The 19,323-nt window shown below is 58.3% G+C and overlaps 1 protein-coding gene across 3 annotated transcripts; it reads left to right on the top strand.

Annotated features, from left to right (window-relative positions):
- The first annotated feature begins 282 nt into the window (after positions 1 to 282).
- On the top strand, positions 283 to 17,851 carry TBKBP1 (TBK1 binding protein 1). Of its 3 annotated transcripts, none has more exons than XM_055407689.2 (10): positions 283 to 458; positions 2,342 to 2,601; positions 2,982 to 3,104; positions 3,337 to 3,441; positions 4,462 to 4,642; positions 5,612 to 5,784; positions 5,979 to 6,040; positions 14,305 to 14,423; positions 14,600 to 15,327; positions 16,323 to 17,851. In XM_055407689.2, exons 2-10 carry the CDS (start codon positions 2,377 to 2,379, stop codon positions 16,449 to 16,451), a joined length of 1,845 nt encoding a protein of 614 aa, XP_055263664.1. In that variant the 5' UTR covers positions 283 to 458; positions 2,342 to 2,376; the 3' UTR covers positions 16,452 to 17,851. The 3 variants fall into 3 exon arrangements, with proteins under 3 accessions (XP_055263664.1, XP_055263660.1, XP_055263661.1); XM_055407685.2 differs by having other exon boundaries at positions 286 to 458; positions 5,609 to 5,784; positions 16,323 to 17,850; XM_055407686.2 differs by lacking the exon at positions 283 to 458 and adding an exon at positions 506 to 1,972 and having other exon boundaries at positions 5,609 to 5,784; positions 16,323 to 17,850.
- The last annotated feature ends 1,472 nt before the right edge of the window (positions 17,852 to 19,323 follow it).

Genomic DNA, 19,323 nt, shown 5'->3' with positions numbered 1-19,323 from the left:
CGCACCCCCCGAGTCCCTACGCTGTCCGCAGACGCCCCCACACAGCCGCCACGCCACACTGCGTGGGGAGGCGTCGGGGAGGGGGCGCGGAGCGCGGGTCGCGCCGCAGGGAGCCGGTGGGCGCCGGGCGCGCGGCCAGGCTGGGCCGCACGGCGGGGGCCGGCCGCCCCTCGCCACGTGGTGGTGGCCGCGGCGGGGTCCGTGGCGCCTTCCCAGCCAGAGAAACCCGGAGCAGCCGGGGAGGAGGAGGCGGCGGCGGCGGCGGCGGCGGAGGAGGAGCGGGGCGGGAGCGAGGGAGGGGGGCTGGGGGGAGGGGTGGGGGGTGGGGAGAGACCCGGCGGCGGCGACAGGGCGAGAGCGGAGCGCGGTGCCAGGGGGGTGGGGGCACCGGTGCCCGTCTGGGGAGGGAGCAGGCGGAGGGGGTAAGCTGCGATTACCAGCAGGAACCGGCAGCAGCTGTGAGTCCCGGCGGGGCTGGGCGGGGGGAGGGGAGCGGCGCCCAGGGCCGGCCCCCGGGGGTCGCGGGGCGGGCTGGAGAGGAGGTTGGCCCGCCGCCGGTCCAGGGTAGCGGGGAGGGGAAGGGTCCGGCGTCGGCCGTTCGCATTCCCCCTTTCCCCCCTCCTCCGCCGCGTCTCAGGCCGCACCGCGTCCGGAGCCCCTTCCCCGGCCCCGGGAGGTGGACTAGGGGCCCGGGGCCCGGCGGCAGTGGGGGAGGGGGCTGCCTAGTCTCGGCCTCTGAGAGGGGAGGGGCGACAATTTCTGTCGGCCGAGCTATAGGGGTTTAAAGGGCGGCTCTTAAAGGGGCCGCAGAAGGGGCCCGGGCCGAGGAGGCACCCCTTCCCCATCCGCCTGTCGTCGCGCTGGCGCGGGGCCGCTGGGCCGAAGGGAGAGAATGCAGAGGAAACAACCGCCGGTCGCGACCGCCCAGGCGGCGGGGCCCCAGCTTGTGGGGTTGAGCTCGAGGTGGCGGGCCGGGGGTCGGGGGTGTGGTGAGCGCTGGTGAGCGGAGCTGGGGGAGAGGGGATAGGCTTGGCGAGGAGAGGGTTAAAGGTGGGGCCGGCCCTACAAACACGCGCACACACTTCTTACTCAGACCCGGTCACACGCGTTTCCCTGGCACTTAATGCGGGGCGGTGTTGGGGCCTGGGCCCGAGTCCTCTCCACCCGAGGCTTTTGCTGCCCGGCTTTGGGAGGTCGCGGACCCCACTGCCTTAATTCACACCTCGGGGGTCCCCTCTCTTACGCGCACACATGCTCCGGCGCGCGCGCACACCTCGGACATTCCCATAGTGCCTCACGTGACACACGGCCCCGAACGTGCCCACCCTTCACACACGCTCACGCACGCGTGCACACACGCACACACAAACACTCACGGCCTCCCGGTCACTTCCCCCTCCATCCGACCCCCGCCTGCATCCCCGCTTAAGGCGCTCATTGACTATGACACACCTACACTCATTCACAGACACACACACTCCCCCCACACATGCCAGCCACAGACACACATTCATAAACAGGGCCAGAAGAAGTACACACGCACCCCCTCGCCTACTCTTTCGGGAGCCCTGAGTCATTCCTGCCCCCTCCCAGGGCTCCCCACTTCCCTGTGTGCAGGCACACAGGCCGGGCTTAGGAATTCTTTGTCTGCACTCTTCACCTGAGCCCGGCGGCCCTCTCCCAGAGCCCCCTTCCCCTCTGTGTTCCCTCAGACACTCGGCCGAGGACTTCCTGTGGGTCCCAGGTCAGGGGTGAGGAGGGCCTGGAAGGTTGCCACAAACCCAGTGTGAGTTGGGGAGGCGCTTCCTTTTCCTGAACTCCGGGATCCTACAGGAGGAAGCTGGGAAGTTGGGCGGGGGCCCAGCAGAGGATGTGCTGACAGTGGTGGGGCTGACCCTCCCAGAAGCTCTAGGCCTTCCTTAGGGAGGAGCCAGGGGTGCCGGAGGCCTGGCATGAGGCGCTTGTCAGAGAGGTATTTGGGGAAGTGAGGCCTGGGGTGGGGAGGGGGCTGAGGAGTAAGTCAAGGCAGGCCTCATCTGGGTCCCCTGTGCTGGGAAGGCAGCGCTTTCTTGTCCACAGGTCTCCTTGGGTTTCGGAAAGAGTCCTTCTCTGCTTCTGGCTTCGCTTGCTTGTCCCCCTGTCCCCTGCAAGTCTTACTTGCTTCTGGTCCCGGCCCCTTCCCCAGGGCAGCAGAGAAGAGAAGATGGGTCTGGGAGGGAGCTGTGAGACACGGGCAGGACCAGGCTGCATCTCAGCTGGCCACAGAGCTCCTCAGGTCAGGACAAGGGGTGTTGGGACAAGCTCTGGGCCCCCCTCCCCACCGTTGCTCCTGCTCTCCCAGGAGGCCCAGGGCGGGCTGTGGCCCAGGCCCTTGCCATGGAGTCCATGTTTGAGGATGACATCAGCATCCTGACCCAGGAGGCCCTGGGACCCAGTGAGGTGTGGCTGGATGCCCCTGGAGACCCCTCACTGGGGGAGGACATGTGCTCTGCCTCCCACTTTGCCCTGATCACGGCCTACGGAGACATCAAGGAGAGGCTGGGGGGCCTGGAGAGGGAGAATGCCACCCTCCGCCGCCGCCTCAAAGTCTACGAGATTAAGGTCAGAACCTGGGGGTGATAGGGGTCTGACTGTGTGTGTGGCAGGGGAGGGCCTGCTGGAGATCCAGCAGAGACTCCAGGGATCCGAAAGAGGGGCCTGGGGCACTCGAGGATCCCTCATGAGGGTTGTGGCTGCTCTGGATGGACGGGGACTCCGAGAGCCTATCACCAATCAGGAAGGGATCGGGAGGGATCCTCTTAGGAGCGCTAGACCTTAGATCTAAAAAAGATCTGGTTGGTGGGAGATGCCTCCTGGGCCATGGGAATTGGGATGAACAGATCCCACTGGAACTGTGAGGGAGAGGCTAGAACTCTGAGTCAGGTTGTGGGATGGGGACACAGCTAGGCTGAAGCTCTTCTGAGGGCCTACCTCATTTGCAGTATCCACTGATCAGTGACTTTGGGGAGGAGCACGGTTTCTCTCTATATGAAATCAAGGATGGTTCCCTGCTGGAGGTGGAGAAAGTCAGCCTGCAGCAACGGCTCAACCAGTTCCAGCATGAGGTGAGCCCTGCGAGTCTTTGTTCCAATCTATCTCTGATAATCCCCAACCCCAGCCTCTGGCCTTCTGTCTCTTTGATAGATGGCCATGGTCCTCCATAATACCAGCTTCAACTCTGCCCGCCCCTCCACTGGGTGCTGGCAGTGGGGGTGGGAGGCACAGGGTGCTGCTCTGCCCCCAAGTCAAGGTAGGCCTGATTGTGGCTGCCCTCTACCCTCTCTGGGCCTCATCCAGTTGCAGAAAAACAAGGAGCAGGAAGAACAGCTTGGGGAGATGATCCAGGCTTACGAGAAGCTCTGCGTAGAGAAGAGTGACCTGGAGACGGAACTGGGGGAGATGGTGAGGTTCAGAGAGCCTGGGTGCTTGAGGGTGTGACCTTGGCTGTGTGCTTGTGGTTTGCACTCCGCGTGTTCATATCTGTCTGTGAGTGTCCACATCTGGTGAGTGGGGTTGTGTGTGTCATACAAGTTGTGAGCAACTCTGTACATCCTGACTCTACAGTGACAGAAGATGACTATGTGAGTGGCCTTGTAGAACACTGTTAGACTGTGTGTATGTTTGGGTCTCATGCTGGGTTGACCCTCTGCCTATAGCACTGTGCTGGAAGGCTGTATGGGTGAGGGCAGAGGGGACTGGAAGTGTTTGTGACTGCTGGGATGGGCCTTGGCCTATGTGTGATTCTAAGTCATGGTATGGCCATGTGGGTGAGCAAGTGGGCAGGTGTCAATCAGGAGACATGGTCTCTTACTGACTCCTAGCTATGACCTGGGTCAAGTCACTTAGCTTCTGTCCTGCCTCTGAGAAGTGGGGCAAATAATAACAACCTTGCTGAGCTGTTATGGGACATTCGTGTAAAAATGCTTTGACTTAGTCACATTTACATGGCACTTACCTGTGTGCCAGGCATAATTCTTATCTCTTCAGGTGTATTTACTGATTTTAACTCTTGTAACAAACTGACCTCAGAGGTAGGTGTGGTTAGCCCCATATTACAAATGAGGTACACAAAGCCCAGAGTAGTTACGTCACATATACAAATGGAAGCTTTTATGCTCTTGAGGGGGTGGCAGTGTTCAGATAGGGGGCTGAGTGATTTTAGAAGTGTTTCTGTGTGTTAGTGACAGGGAAGGGCTGTGACCTTGTAAGGGGCAGTAGCCAGAAACATCTGCATTGCAGTTAATGGGAGGGACCTCGTACTTATGGCCACTTGGAGAGTGGAGCTGGGATGTGTGACCTGGGGCCTCTGCTCAGTTTAGAGGGGTGATGGATAACCAGACATGGGGAAGTCTTGGGTTTTTGGGAGCCCATTGGGGTGCCCTGGCCTGGTGCAGACCCTCACTCTCTTTTCTCCCACTATAGCGGGCCCTAGTGGAGACCCACCTGCGGCAGATCTGTGGTTTGGAGCAGCAGCTGCGGCAGCAGCAAGGCCTCCGGGATGTAGACTTCCCCAGCCTGAGCCCCCCGCCTGCCCCTGCCCCACCCTGTGCTGATCTGGATCTTCACTATTTGGCACTGAGAGGGGGATCCAGCTTGAGTCATGGTGAGATCTCAGTGACCCCTTATTTCCATATTCCGAAGTCCCCCCAGCCAGCCCCCCATTTCAACGCCATTGGACACCTTCAGGGTTTTAGATTGTTAGTCAACACCCCATTCAGTTCAGTTCAGTTACTCAGTTGTGTCCGACTCTTTGCGACCCCATGGACTGCAGTACGCCAGGCTTCCCTGTCCTTCACCATCTCCTAGAGCTTGCTCAGACTCATGTCCATTGAGTCGGTGATGCCATCCAACCATCTCATCCTCTGTCATCCCCTTCACCTCCTGCCTTCAATCTTTCCTTCCCAGCATCAGGGTCTTTTCTAATGAGTCAGTTCTTTGTATCAGGTGGCTAAAGTATTAGAGCTTCAGCTTCAGCATCAGTCCTTCCAATGAATATTCAGGACTGATTTCCTTTAAGACTGACTGATTTGAGTTCCTTGGAGTCCAAGGGACTCTCAAGAATCTTCTCCAACACCACAGTTCAAAAGCATCAGTTCTTCGGTGCTCAACTTATACTGTCTTAAATTTCTCTCATAATCACCTCATCTCTCCTTAACCAACTGTCCCCTCACCTCACCACTATTACTCCAGATTCTCCCAACTGACATCCCGCCCTTAAATCCTTCATTCACAGGCTCCCCCTGCAATTCCTATATGTGCCAGCAGAGGGCGGCCACACCCAGAGTCCCCCTGCTTGTCTTTGGTTGTGATTAGGAGAGGCCCCTAAGGATGCTTGCGGAGGAGAGTCTGACCAGGGAAACTCTTCCAAAGCCCATAGAAAATGCAGCTCAGCCCATCGTTGCCCTCTGCTCTCAGTAGAGGTTTATCTGTCTCCCTAGGGTGGCTGCCCTCCGTCTCTCTTGGAACCCTCATGCTGCAGTTCTCACCTGTTTCACTGTGTGTTGATCTGGGAGTGGATGGAGGGTGCCCAGCAGCTGGTTCCAGCGTGACATTGTCCTTTCCTCTGCAGCAGGCTGGCCAGGCGCCACGCCGAGTATGAGTGAGCTGGAGCGGCGGCGGCTGGAAGAGGCTCTGGAGGCTGCCCAGGGAGAGGCCCGAGGGGCTCAGCTTCGGGAGGAGCAGCTCCAGGCCGAGTGTGAGCGGCTGCAGGGGGAGCTGAAGCAGCTGCAGGAGACCCGGGCCCAGGTAAAAGCGGGGGCACCAACCCCAGGCCCCTGCTCTGGTACCTGTGGAGCTCTGTGGAGTGTTGGGAGCTGCTGGAAAGAACTCTTACAGAGACCTGGGGTTTCCTCTCTGAGTACAGACCAGCCCTGGGAATGGTAAAGAAGGGAGGTCCAGGCCAGTGAGGTTGGGGTCTGACTGCTCCATCTTTCCCTTAGGATCTAGCCTCCAACCAGTCGGAGCGGGACATGGCGTGGGTGAAAAGAGTTGGGGATGATCAGTAAGTCACTTTGTAATCCTCTTCCTCTTAACCTCTGCAGCCCAGGGGGTGGGTTCCCTCTTTGGTTCACTCCTCCCCCTCCACATTGTCTGGGGGACCTCTTCCAAGCAGTCAGGGCTGTGTTTGGGTTGCTTGTGTGGCTCTGCTTCCTTCACAGGGAAGGAGGCAAGGTTCTGGCGTGCTCAGGTTCTAGGAGGTCCCCTGTGCTTTCTCTGGCACCCAGGCCTGTGTCTTGTCGAGGTGTCGGGTTGAGAGAGACTTCCTCGGCAGCTTCGCTGCTGTGTTGTGTTCCCTGCTGAGTTTTGGGTCTCTCTGGGACTCATTTTCTATCCCAGTAACAAGGCCCAGCCAGTTGGGTTAACCAGCTCCTCCCTGACGAGGAGGAAGGAGATGATGGTCTCTTTCAGGATTGTGGTACCTTGTCTCCTACCTCGAGAGAGAGAAAGCTGAGACTTGGGAGAGGACAGACGACAGACTTCCTTGAGTTCATGCAGCAGCAAGCCGGGAATTAGACCATATTAGGCTGGGTTGTCCCTTGGGGATCCTGCCGTTAAAGAAAAGCAGTGGTAGGTGGGAAGGGTGCTGTGTCAGTGGAGCGCCTGGTAGCAGGGCCTCTGGGGCAGCACTGGGCAGCCAGGGAGAAGGTGCACGCAGCCTGGCAGCAGTGAGCCTGGTGCCTCTCACATCCGCACCCGAACTCATCCTCTCCCACTTTCTGAGAAATAGAGCACAAACCTCCTTCCGCCCAAGCCTTCCCCCGACAAGATGAGGAGTATAACGCAAGCTCCCTCCTTTCATTGGTGGGGAAGACTGAGGCCTGGAGAGGGCAGGAGCCAACCCTCCAGCACACACACGCAGGGCTCCAGGACCCCCTGGGCCTCCTCACCTTCCTCCCCACTTCTGGTCAGTAAGGGGCACCCTCACCTCCCCCTGCACCCTGGGGTGAGGACCTGGGTGGAGCTGCGATAGCTGGGGAGTGAGAACCTAGTTTGTGGGACTAATGGGTGGGACTCCTCACTGCTAGGGGCCCCTGCAGAGAGGGTCCACCCCAGCTTGTGGCTGGCACCCAGAGCCTGTCCTAGCCTGTATGCCCAGACCCGGAAAACACACATACACATACATGTTCTAGGATCCTAGCTCGCCCCTAAAGTCACACCATAGCTCTCTTTATGGCTCACTGAATCCACCTCCCTCCCAGAAGACCAGTAGAGAAGCCTCCCTCAATAGGTTGAACCCAGAGAGAGGATTTCTTTTTGGCTGGAGTCTGAACAGCCAGGCTCCGGATCTCAGGGACCCCTCCTGGGATGCTGCGTGGCTCAGCTTTGCTGATTTCACCTCACTGGCCCCAGGTTTCCCTCACAGGCTCAGCGGCCCATCACTGCTGAGGGATGTGAGTGGAAGGTGATGTGGGGGAGGCCGAGAAGAGGCGGCACATCCCCAGGGGCCGAGTGAGTGGGTAAAAGAGAACCCCTCCCACTGATGCCTTTGGAGGTCGTGCCATCCAGGCCACTCATCCTGGCCAGAACAGCCCCTTTACCTCCCCGCTACAAGGTACCCATCCCCACCCTGTCTCTTAGCCAGAGGGAGCTGGGCTCTGCTCTGGGCTGGTCCTACCAGAGGTGACCTCCAGCTCCTCCCCTGGGTCTCCATGGTTTGGACTCTGCCTCACGGCCTCCCGGACCTCTGCCCCTGGAGCCAGCCGGGCCCTGACTGCCCAGCTTCACACTTCCTTTCAGGCCAAGCATCTCTGGACAGCCCCAGCTTGGCAAGAGTTAATTCTCAGAGGAAGTCCTCACTCCCCCGGTAGTTTTATTTTCTTATAAGCTCAGCTCCTTTTGGTAATAAGCTGCTTCCCGAGTGCTCCCTCCCCTGTCCTCCCACCTGAGGAGGCCTCAGTCACCTGCTGTCAGCTCCTTTCCCCGCACCAGCCCCTCCCTTTCCTTCTACTTCTGCCTGACCCTTCAGGCGCGTGGGAATTTTACATGTGAGCCTTCCAGGAGAGAATAGCCAAGGTGGGTTATCCAGATGGAGGTGTGAAGGCGAAAGAGGGGGCCACAGGGGTTCCTGAGTCCAGCCCACGCCTCGGTGGGAACTCACTGTATCCCAAGAGGTGCTCCCCCTGCTTGGCATGGATGCCTCCGGGGTGGTCGTCACTTTTACCGTGGGAGTCCTGGCTGTTCACATAGCCTTCCCCTTACTGCCGCTGCCTCTATTAATTCCCCTCTGTGAGGCCTCCTGGTGCTGAGGGGCCAGGCCTGGAGGCAGCCCCAGCCCCAAGGTTTCCAGTCTCTCCCATCTCAGCCCCTGGTTCACAAGCCCATCATCAGTGTTCCTCCGAAAATGGGCATCCAGACCAGATCGCCATCCTCCAAATCTGACCTCGGGACAAGATTTCCCAGCCGTTTGGTCAGCCCCGCTTCTGGTGGTCAGTGCCCAGGGGAAGGGCAACTGAAGGTGACCCACCGTCAGTGACCAGGGGCTCAAAGCAATAATGAAGAGATGGGAGTGGAGACCAGAAGGGTCCCAGCCAAGCGAGAGGTACAGCCCCATGGCCCTGCTCCTCTGGCCTGCTCAGGGTCTCAGGTCCTGAATGCAGCCTTCCTGAGGGTGTGGCTAGCACTGAGGGTGGAAGGGCTGTTGTGGAGAGGGGGCTTCTAGAAGGGGCTCAGTGAGGGGATGCAGGGCCAGTGAAGGAGGGGGCTCACCCACGAGGGGCGCGCCTGTGAGGAGACGGGGGTTCCGCGTGAGAGATGAGGGGAAAACTATAGGCCTTTTCCCCAACATGGGGGGCTCAGCGTTGCAGCCTGGCTGCTTTTCCGCCCCCCCACCCCTCTCTCCGCCCACAAGCCTCTGCGTGGGCTGCGGTTAGTGGTAGGGGAGAAGTGTGAACTCTGAGAGAGAGGATGGAAACTCTGCACAGAGGTCAAGGGCAGTGTAGGGGGGTCAGGACGGAAGTTGGAGACCCCCGTGTGCCCTGCGCTCAGTCTCATGCCCTAGAGCCAGCAGGCCCAGGCCCTCCCCCTGCACGCTTCTCACCCTCCCTACTTCCTTCCTTTCAAATTTCCTTCAGCCCGGACGCCCGGCCCGCAGGACTGAAGCCCTGAGCACTTGCAGCCTCGGGGCTCCCCAAGGGTGGGGAGGGGTTCTGAAGTCGGGGGCCCACCACGCCCGCCTAAGTGTGGTCTGAGGGGTTGGTGGGCTTTGAACCACCTCTGACCCTCTCCCTGCCAGGGAGGCAGAGAGCAGCTCTTACCCACGCTCTCTCCCTCGATGAGGAACACCACATCCTCCCCTCATTCAAACCAAACTCATTGAGCTGGTATCTCCTTAAATGGATCAAAACTGGTTTCCCCTTTTCACCTCCCATCTCCTAGGCGTTTCCCCAAGCCCTCATTCCAGCAGACACCATGCGAGGCAGTTTACCTATAAAGTCTCATTTGAGTCTAACCAAAACCATGTGACAGTGTTGTCCCCTGAGCAAATCAGGGTACAAAGAAGTAATCAGAGAAATTAAGTGCAAATACTAAGCAGGTCCTGAAATGATGGGGTAATAGCACTTCTGTGGTGTTTTTATGGTTCAAATTCTCGTGCAGGTATGAGGTCCTTATACGAGGAGCAGCCCAATTTGTTGACTGATCACTTTTGAAAGTGAAAGGAGGCCCTATTAATAATTCTGCCAGGTGACTCCTGTCAACCAGGAAAGCCCTGGGCAAACTGGGATCTGTGGGCCCCCAGCCTGGAGGAGGACTCTGATTCCAACCCTGCTGTGAAACTTCTCCATTTAGCTGTATCTGGGGAGGCTTTCTAGACACAAAGAACATCTGGCTGAGCTGGAAGCGTGGCAGGGGCTGCCATGAAGAGCCAGGCTCTGTGGACCGCAAGTCATAGCTGGTCGAGGAGAGTGAAGGGGCTCAAGGCGCCTGAAAGGAAGTGGTAGATCGCTGGGTTGTTGCAAGCGACTTCCTCCTCCCCCAGCCCGCAACCTCAAGTCCGCTCCACGGCCCGGTGCCTGTGGTCCCCTCCCTGAGGGTCAGGCCGGGTGGGAAGACTAGTGCTGGGTGTGCCTGTGGGTAGTGGAAAGTTTGGTCCTTAAATGCCCCCGCAAGGGTGAGGTGGCTGGGGGTCAGCAGGGGCAGCTATGGGCAAGGATGGAGGAGCTGGGAATGCTGGATTTCCGTTTTCCTCCTGATTCTGTCAGCCAGGGATTCTGACCACATGACCAGCTCTGATCCTGATCCCATCCCTGCCTGTAACCCTGTCCCTCATCCTGACCCCAACTTGGTCTCCAGTCCTGACCGAAGATGATCTCATCAGACCCTGACTCCAGCCTTAATCCGGACCTCGAGCCCATCCCTAGTTCTAATCCCATGACCCAGTGCTAGCCTGAATCTTGATGCTGCCACATCTGCATCTTCGTGGAGGCTCCAGCGCATCACAGGGCACCCAGTGAACCAGGAGGACACTGCACTCAGAAGCCCGTGTGTGTCCCAGCTGGTTTGGGGCAGAAAGAGGCCTTCTACAGAGGCAGACGTTTAGGTCTCTGACCTTTCTCATCTCTGTCGCTTTATCGATAACAGTGAAGATGATTGTTTCCACATGAGTTTTTGAACTCCCAGAATTATTCGTGAAAAGAAAAAATGAAAGGATAAGACAACAGAGGGTGGAATGGCGTACAGGGGCTAGGAGCCCTCTTTCCTGCCAGCACTGCCATTTGCACTCTGGCTTCTCCAGAGGTGCCAGCTCAGCAGGCTGAGGTGCCAAGAGCCTGTTTGAGTCCATGCTTTGTGCCACTACTGCTTTGTGATCTTGAGCTGGCCTCTTAATATAAACTCTGTCCTTCTACTTCCACACGTGTCGAGCACCTTCCTCTCCCCTCCCTGGGCAGGGCTGGTGATGCTCAGGGATCCCAGGCCACTTTGGAGGTCCCCAGCCTCTTTCTCCTCCTCTTAGCCTTCTGTTGCCTTCCCACCTGTCCTTTCCCCCTTCCCTGATCCTTTTGGAAGGCAGTTGATAGCTGAGTAGTGAGTATTCTCAACTTCAGCGTCTAGGAGACCAGGGCTCCCATTCCAGCAACTCCACTATCACTAGACTTTATGACTTTGGTCAACTGACTTAACCTCTGTAAGCGTCAGTTTTCTCATCTGTAACATGGAGGTAACAAGCTGGCTAACACTTCAGGGTTGTCCTGAAGATTAAGTTCTTAGCACAATGGCTGGCCTCTGATAAGGGCTTATACAGATGATGATTCTTTTCTGGGTGCTTCCCAAGTTCTGAGAGACTCAGACGGAACTTGTCCCCCATAACTTAAGCAATGAGGAAGCACCCAGCCGCAGGCATCTGCTGCCGTTCACCTGACCAGCCTTCCCAAACAGCCGTGATGGTGGAAAATAGCACTCAGGTGTGGGCCAGGAAGCGGAATGTGCATTCAGGTGCACGCATGCAACTCTTGGTTGTGTTGTGAAGTTGAGATTTTTTCCACTGAATTGGCAGTGTTTTCTAACATGAGTCATTCAGGTCGTTAGCGTATTTAGCAGCCTGGGCATCTTGAGGTGGGTAGTCACCCAATACAGGAGGGAGGTCTCACAGCGCCTTGGAGCATCAGGTCTGGTCCCCCTAACCTTGCCCAGGGCCTCAGAGGCAGTTTTGAGGGCTGCCTGGAGCTCCTGGAGGACACGGGGGAGGGCGGAGTGCAGAGCTGGAAGAGGGGCTGGGTGTCCTGGGCAAGGGCCTTCTCCCTTCCATTTCCTGCTGCCTTGTCTATTTTGCTGCGAGGAGGGTGCCAGGAACTCGGTGCTGGAAACTGGGGTAGCTCCTGACAAGGGGAGGAAGGCAGGCAGAGGAGAGATGGGGCCTGGCAACTGAGTGGCAGGTGAGATCTCTGCGGCAGGGTGTGAAGGCGACGACCTGTATCTGTCACCTGAGGTACGCAGTGAAAGCAGATGGGGAGAGAAACTGGCTGCTCCGTCAGAGGGGATGTTCCATCCGTGCCCTGCCCAGAGCCCCCTCCTGCCCTCACCACTGGGGGGTTAGCATGCTTGTCCAGAAGGCCCCCAGTCTGAGGGAGGAGATGCAGCTCTTACCCTCAGATCCCCTTGGTTTGAAGCGGGGAGCCTTCCACTGGGAAGTCCCCAATTTACTATGGGCCATAGAGTGGACCTCTCAGTCTGATGAGGGTGGTCCATTCCTTCCCACAGACCCATGCTAAGGGGGAGGGTGGGGGACACAGGACACCATGGGCTGAGATACGATGGGACGGAGGCTGCAGCGCCTTGGCACAGGCTCCCCAAAGGACTGCTTCCCTCTGTTCGTGTCCACCTCAGACTGGTGGAGGGCACTCTCCCTCCCTAAAAGTGGGGTTGTTCCCCAGAATCCCAGCCTTTTCTCAATAAATTTGGCTTTGGCCCAGATGGGTTAAAAATCGTTTTGTTGTGGGAGGGGCTCCCCCTCCACCCAGCTCTGCCCCAGGATTAGTGAGAGAACAAGGCGAGAGCAAGGGAGTTCAGTCACCATCTACCCGCTGCACCTCGGCTTTTCCTGCCCTCTGAAGCCCTAACCTCATGACTTCCCGTCCTCTTCTCCGGGGTTGGTCAGAGACACTCACACACATACACACACACACACTCACTCGCCCTGTTCCTCCCTCATCACACTGGTCTCACACCTCCCTTTGCTCCCTCCCATTCACATGTATCCTCTCTTACATGTCCCATTACCATGAGATAAGAGCAGGGCCCTCTCCTTGCTTCCCAGCTACTGGGGCACACCCCCCCCCTCGCCTCCCCGAGACAAAATCCCTCTGGAGTGGCCAAGCCTCTGCCTGCCATTTCCCCTCCAGCTCCAACTTCCACAAAGTTCCAGAGTCCCTTCTGGATTGGGTGAGGGGGCAAGATCTGGGGAAACAATATCCCCTGCCTCCCAGGCTGTGACCCAAGGCCATGGCAGTCTCCTGTGATGTCAGGATGGGCTCCCTGGAGGTGTGCAAGCTGGGGTGGGAGAGAGAGGAGGGGCAATGCTGAGAATGGTAACTTTCATTCAGTGATTCTGGGTCAAAGGGACCCAAAGAGAAAGGGAGAGAAAAGGAAGTGGTTGAAGTCTTTGCTGAGTCTGTTCCAGCTCCATGAGAGTGGGTGCCCTGGAGGCCTGAGCAGGAAATGGGAGGAAAAAAAGGGAAGAAGAGGGACTTCCCTGGTGATCCACTGGTTAAGATTCCACACTTCCGCAGTAAGAGGCACAGGTTCAATTCTTGGCCAGGGAACTAAGATATTGCATGCTGCATGGCCTGGCAAAAAAGAAAAAAGGGAACAAGAAAGAAAAATGCTAAGAGAGGCTCAATTCAATATTGACTTACTGAACAGCTACCGGGTACCAGATCCTGGACAAGATGCTGGGAATACGAACACAGCGATGGTAATCTCTATGTCTGAGGAATTCCCAGTGAAGTTCCAGAATAAGGCAACTTTTGTTAGGTGCTTAACGTGAGTGGTACCCCCTGGAGGTGTGCTGGGCACAATAGCTGTTCACAGAGATCTCCAGGTAAAGGGCTCCCTGGTGGTCCTGGGAGTTGCAAGGCTGAAAGGAGCAAAGCAGTGAACCTAGGCATACTTGGGTTCAAGTGTATCAGTCGGCACCTCTGCCAAGCCAGGAGGCCATGTCTTCACTTACGGAATGGGGCTCTTCATAGGCTGTGCAACAGCGGTCTCTAATCTTCCAAAGGTGAGAACTCCTCTGGCCCCCTGCCCCCATACGCAGATTGTACTTCCCTATTAGTGTGAGTACTTTGAGAAAACTCACAGCGACAAAAGCTACTATAAATTCAGTGCAGCTTTTTGAGGAATCTGTGTTTTATTTGTCACCACAGTTTCTGCACAGATTAGAAACACATTCACACATACCTGTATGAGATGTGTTCAGGCCACAGACAATGCTTAGTGAAAACACAGATTCAGGGAGCCCTTGAAATCACTGAGGGCTCCAGCCTTCGCCCATACTCTGGGAACCACTGCTCTAGCCCCAGGTAAGGTGTAGGGAACCCCCTGGAAGAGGTTCCCCTTTGAGGTGGCCCTTAATGCCCAAGAGAATTTCTGCAGCGGGGGTAGGAGGGTCTGCGAGGGGAGGGCCAGATGCCAGGGCAGAGGCCATTCTTCCTCCACAGCTGTGACAGTAAACCCACTTCCCTTCTCCTCTTACCCACTCTCTGCCCTCTGACCTCAAGGTCAGGGCAGGCTGCAGTCAAGCCTTGACCCAGGTGACTGGGTGTCCTTCAGGGTGAATTTGGCGCTGGCTTACACGGAGCTGACAGAGGAGCTGGGCCGGCTTCGGGAGCTGAGTTCGCTGCAGGGGAGGATCCTGAGGACACTGCTGCAGGAGCAGGCCCGGAGTGGCGGTGAGAGGACCCAGAGGGCAGCAGTGGCCACCCTCCACTTCCTTCCCCAGTGCCCCGGCCCGTTCCACTCGGGAGGACAGTGGGTGGGCACGGGTGGCTGGCAAGGCCCGGGCTCCCCAGTCCTGACGTCCTCTATCCCCAGCACTGTCACCTGACCTGTCCCGCTTCTCTTCTAGGCCAGAGGCACTCGCCGCTGTCGCAGCGCCACTCCCCGGCCCCCCAGTGCCCCTCGCACTCCCCGCCGGCCCGCGCGGCGCCCCCATGCCCCCCGTGCCAGTCCCCTGTCCCCCAGCGCCGCTCCCCTGGGCCCCCCTGCCCCTCGCCCCAGCAGCGCCGCTCTCCGGCCTCGCCCTCCTGTCCGTCGCCCGTCCCGCAGCGCCGCTCGCCGGTGCCGCCGCCCTGTCAGTCCCCCAGCCCGCAGCGCCGCTCCCCAGGGCCCCCCACCTGCCCGGCCCCGCAGCCCCGGCCTCCGCCGCCCCCGCCGCCCGGGGACAGGCCGCTGGCCGAGCGAGCCTACGCCAAGCCGCCCAGCCACCACGTGAAGGCCGGCTTCCAGGGCCGGCGCAGCTACTCAGAGATGGCGGAGGGCGCGGGCTACGCGGGCGCCTCCCCGCCCTGGCTGCAGGCCGAGGCGGCCACGCTGCCCAAGCCGCGGGCCTACGGCGGCGAGCTCTACGGCCCCGGCCGGCCTCTCAGTCCGCGGCGCGCCTTCGAGGGCATCCGCCTGCGCTTCGAGAAGCAGCCGTCGGAGGAGGAAGAGTGGGCCGTGCCCGCCAGTCCGCCCAGCCCGGAGGCCGGCGCCATCCGCTGCGCCTCGTTCTGCGCGGGCTTCCCGGTCCCGGAGTCGCCCGCCGCCACCGCCTACGCCCACGCCGAGCACGCGCAGTCCTGGCCGTCCATTAACGTGAGTGCACCCGGGCAGGCAGACCCGGGAGCCCGCCCTCGGCTGCGCACCTGATTGATGGGCGGGGCTTCCCGGGGCTCCCACCCTTTGACTCCACGCTCGTCCCCCTCTGTCTCCAGTGGCTTTTTGTTGGCTTGAATTGGGGCCGCACTCTTTAAAACTTGTTCGGTTTCATGGTTAAAGACCCAGGCTTCAGAGTGACAGTCTTTGCTTTGATTCTGGACTTCAACACTTAATAGCTTTGGGACCTCTGGCAACTTCCTTGTCTTCGGCCCTCAGTTTTCTCGTCTGGAGAATGAGGACAATGATTTATTATCTGATTCCATTAGAGGATTCTAAAGAGGGAGGCAGGGAACCCAAAGCACTCTGCACAGTGCCTGGCTCAGTAGTAAATATCTATTAATTGGTGATGGAGGCCATGCTGACACCGGTCTTGGGTCCCGACAGGAACAGCCCCGCTCATTCAGTTCTGTTCATTAGGCCTCAGAGCCCCTGCCCTTTTCTGTCTGTCCTAGAAGACAACCGTTTCTCAGGGCTGTATCATTTCATAGAAATAGTTTCCTGGATGTCAGAGCCAACCCTTGCCACCTGGAAGGACCAAAATACATTCCAAAGTCAGACAGAAAATTATTTTGGGGCTGTACATTGTTAGGGTTATCCGTTGCTCAGAGTTATCAGGGAGCTGTGTCTGAGTCACTCTGAGGGCATGTCTGGGTCTTGGCTCCCCTCACTGCTGCAGATATCCTGGCAGGCTGAGCATACCTACCTCCCCGTTCAGCACCACCTGGGGACACCATGCCCAGGACTGGGAGAGTGGGTGCTTAACTGGTGTAAAGTGGTTGGGGGGGGCAGTAGGGGGTGATGTAGGAGAAGTGCCCAGACACCTTCTCATGCCAGAGCACTCCCTGCCTTGAGTCCTAGGAAAGGGCAAGCTGGAACGTGGGGACTGTGAAGGACGGATGTGGACCATAAACAACTCCTTTCTCTCCCCACAGCTGCTGATGGAGACAGTGGGCTCTGATATCCGCAGCTGCCCCCTCTGCCAGCTGGGTTTCCCAGTCGGGTACCCAGATGATGCCCTCATCAAACACATTGACTCCCACCTGGAGAACAGCAAGATCTAGGGTGCCTCCCCCCACCCACTGGCAGTTTCTCCACCTTCTCCCATCACCCCCAAACACTCACTCACTTTGAATGCTGCATGAATCTCGTGGGGGGCCAGTGCCCCTTGCGACCCCCAGATACCTCCACTAGCTACTGAGTCAACGTGTGTGCCATCTTCCCTGGTCCAGGCACCACTCAGCCCTGGCTCTTCCTGGGAGGTCAGCTGAGGCTCTCCCCAGCTCCCTGGCTTCTGCTGGGGAGGTGGGATGGGCCGGGATGGGGAGGGGCGTATACTACCCAGCCTCTCCTTCTGCCTTTCTGTTCTCAAACAGTTGGATCCTAGAAGGTGTCTAGTGCTTGGGCCTGGGGGAGGGGAGGGTATCAGAAGACTCCAGAAGCTCCCCCAGCCCCTACCCAGATGGCCGCCTTTCTCAGGCTGTGCTCTGTCCAGGGAGTGCCTCCCTGTGGGTCCCAGAGCGTGCCCTGCACGCTGATGCCGGTTCCTCCGTCCCCTGGCCAGGTTGGAGCTCGTGGCATGGGCCCCCCCCCACCCCCGGCGGAAGGAGGCATCTTGTTTCTTGCCATTCCCTGCAGGCCAGCCCTGTTTTCCCCCTCAGCCCACCCTGGGGAATAGGGAGGGTGGGAGAGGAGAGGGAGGACCCTGAAGGACTGGGAGCATCTGGCCCCAAGAGTCTGCCCTGAGGCACCGTGACCCTCAGGCCGGGAAACCATCTGTGTCTGCCTCCCAGGCCCATGCCCTTCCTCTGGAGCCCCCAGCATCAAGGCGCAGGTTGTTAAGGCAGATGCATCCCCCCGACCTGACCCCACTCAAGCCCTGACACCACAGGTGCCCTGGAGCCCAGGTGTGACTCAGCCTCCATTAGCTGGGTGGATGTCATCAGCCCAGCCTCCCAGGCCAGAACCTGAGGATGGGCCCAGGGTGCTGTGGAGATCAACTTCAAAAGAGCTAACCCCCTTCCCACACCCCAGCGACCCACATTCCCTCTGTGAAATCTACCTCAGAGTCGTACCCTCAGAAGGACGGGTAAGCAGGAGGCCAGGGGGTCCCCAAGGCTGAGGTGGGGAGCTTCCCAGGCAAGAGCCTGCTGCCCCACGATGAATCCACTCTCCTCCACTGCGAGCCTCTCCCAGGCCTCAGCCCGGGCGGGGGCAGTGGTTGCTGCTGTCAGTGCATGTACCATTCTGATCCAACTCTTCCAGGCCCCCCACCTCACACCCCTCCCCTCCTCCTCAGTGCAGGGGAGGGAGGGGGCGTGTCGGTGGGGGGCAAGGGGCTGAGGACTCCAGGGACACATGGCTTTGTACCTTGAGTGTCCCCTGATGGAGGGGAAACAGGGAAGGGGGACTGGAAAGGGGAGGTGGGGCCCCTGAGCTCTCTGAACAAGTTGAAAGTCCAAATAAAACTTACCTGTTCCATCTGCGCTCGGTCTGTGCTCTCTGTGGCTGGGGGAGGAAGGGAACCCTTCCAGGTGGAAGGTCTTGGAAACTGACTCAAGTAACCACAACCACAGGAGGGCAAGTAGGGGATGCTTAGGGCCCCCGTGTTCCCAAGTGGTTCTGGAGACTCAGGCACGCGAGTGGCTACAGGTGACTTGTGATGTGGACTTTATTTGGAACAGATGGGGAGCAGCAGAGGGTGTCTTCATGACCAGCCCTGAGCAGGTGTCAGGGACTCGTGAATTTTCCCTCCCAGCAGGTCTGGCAGGTAGAGGTTCTGCAGCCTGAGGATTCGTTTACCCGTAGCACTATTTTTTTTTTCATCAAGTGATTTCTCATGCCAGGAACCAGACTGGGGCCTCAAAAAGGAAGGAACATTTATTTGGGTTCCATGAGCTTGTGGGTCAGAGAGCCGGGAGCGGCTCAGCGACTGCCTTGAAAAGTGCCATAGCCTGGGAGGTCAGAGCCAGGTCGTGAACCCATGACTTCTTGGGCTGTGCCCTCTTTTCTGCAGAAAGGGCCTGAGCTACTTATTCATCAAATCTCGGTGCCTTTCATTTCCATGTGACACTTTTTGGCCAAGGATTCACTTGAAAGCAAAAGGCAGGAGCCATTGGTCACTGAAGACCCAAGGTCCAGCTCCAGACCTGGGGTTTACATCCCTCCCTGTTCAGTGCCAAGGTGCAGCCCCCACAGGGAGACTTCCCTGCTCCTCTGTTGCAGTTGACAACTATAGCTGCTAGAAGCTTATCCAACCTTGATTTCATCTGCAGCCAAGTCCTGAGTGCCAGTGAAGGCAAGAACAGACATCCCCATGGGACATGGCTTCTTACAAGCCCTGGGAGAGAGGGCACATGAGTTCCCCTGGTTTTCTCCCACTTCATGGAAGAGGTTTTCTTTCTGCCATGGATGAAGGCAGCACCCAGGTGTCTGGGTTTGTTTGGATCCCTGGAAGCATTTACTAGAAGGACACAAGAAAATTAGGGGTGGTAAAAAGACACAAAGCAAAGAGAAATTCCAGCCGTTGAAAAGAAGGGCAAAGGATGACCTGGAAATGCGTGGGGGCATGGCTTGTGTTACCTCACCTGGTCCTTGGGCATATGTCTGAAGGGATGAGGAAACCCAGCTACCCACAACCTGGACGCTCCTGTCATGGGGGAGGGGAGTATGGCAACGTGAGGTGCAGATTCCAGCAACACGTCTCCTCCATCTCTGGAGACGTGGGAAAGGGCTCAGATGCAGGACGGGAAGCTGCTTGGGGCTGGAAGGGAAGGGGAGGAAGGAAGAAAAAGCTAGTGTTTCCCCAGCCCAGTTCCTCTAGACCTGCAGCCTTTAACTTAATGCCTGCCCAAAGGAGAGGACTAGGGGGTGGGGAGCCCTGCCAACACTCATCCTTCTCTTCCCAATGGGATCTGGGCTGTGATCAGACGTGAG

This window comes from Moschus berezovskii, chromosome 20 (genome assembly GCF_049115385.1).
Source record: "Moschus berezovskii isolate FMDL1 chromosome 20, NW_MosBer_1.0, whole genome shotgun sequence".
NCBI lineage: Eukaryota > Metazoa > Chordata > Mammalia > Artiodactyla > Moschidae > Moschus > Moschus berezovskii.
This window is presented reverse-complemented; position numbering and strand designations above follow the sequence as displayed.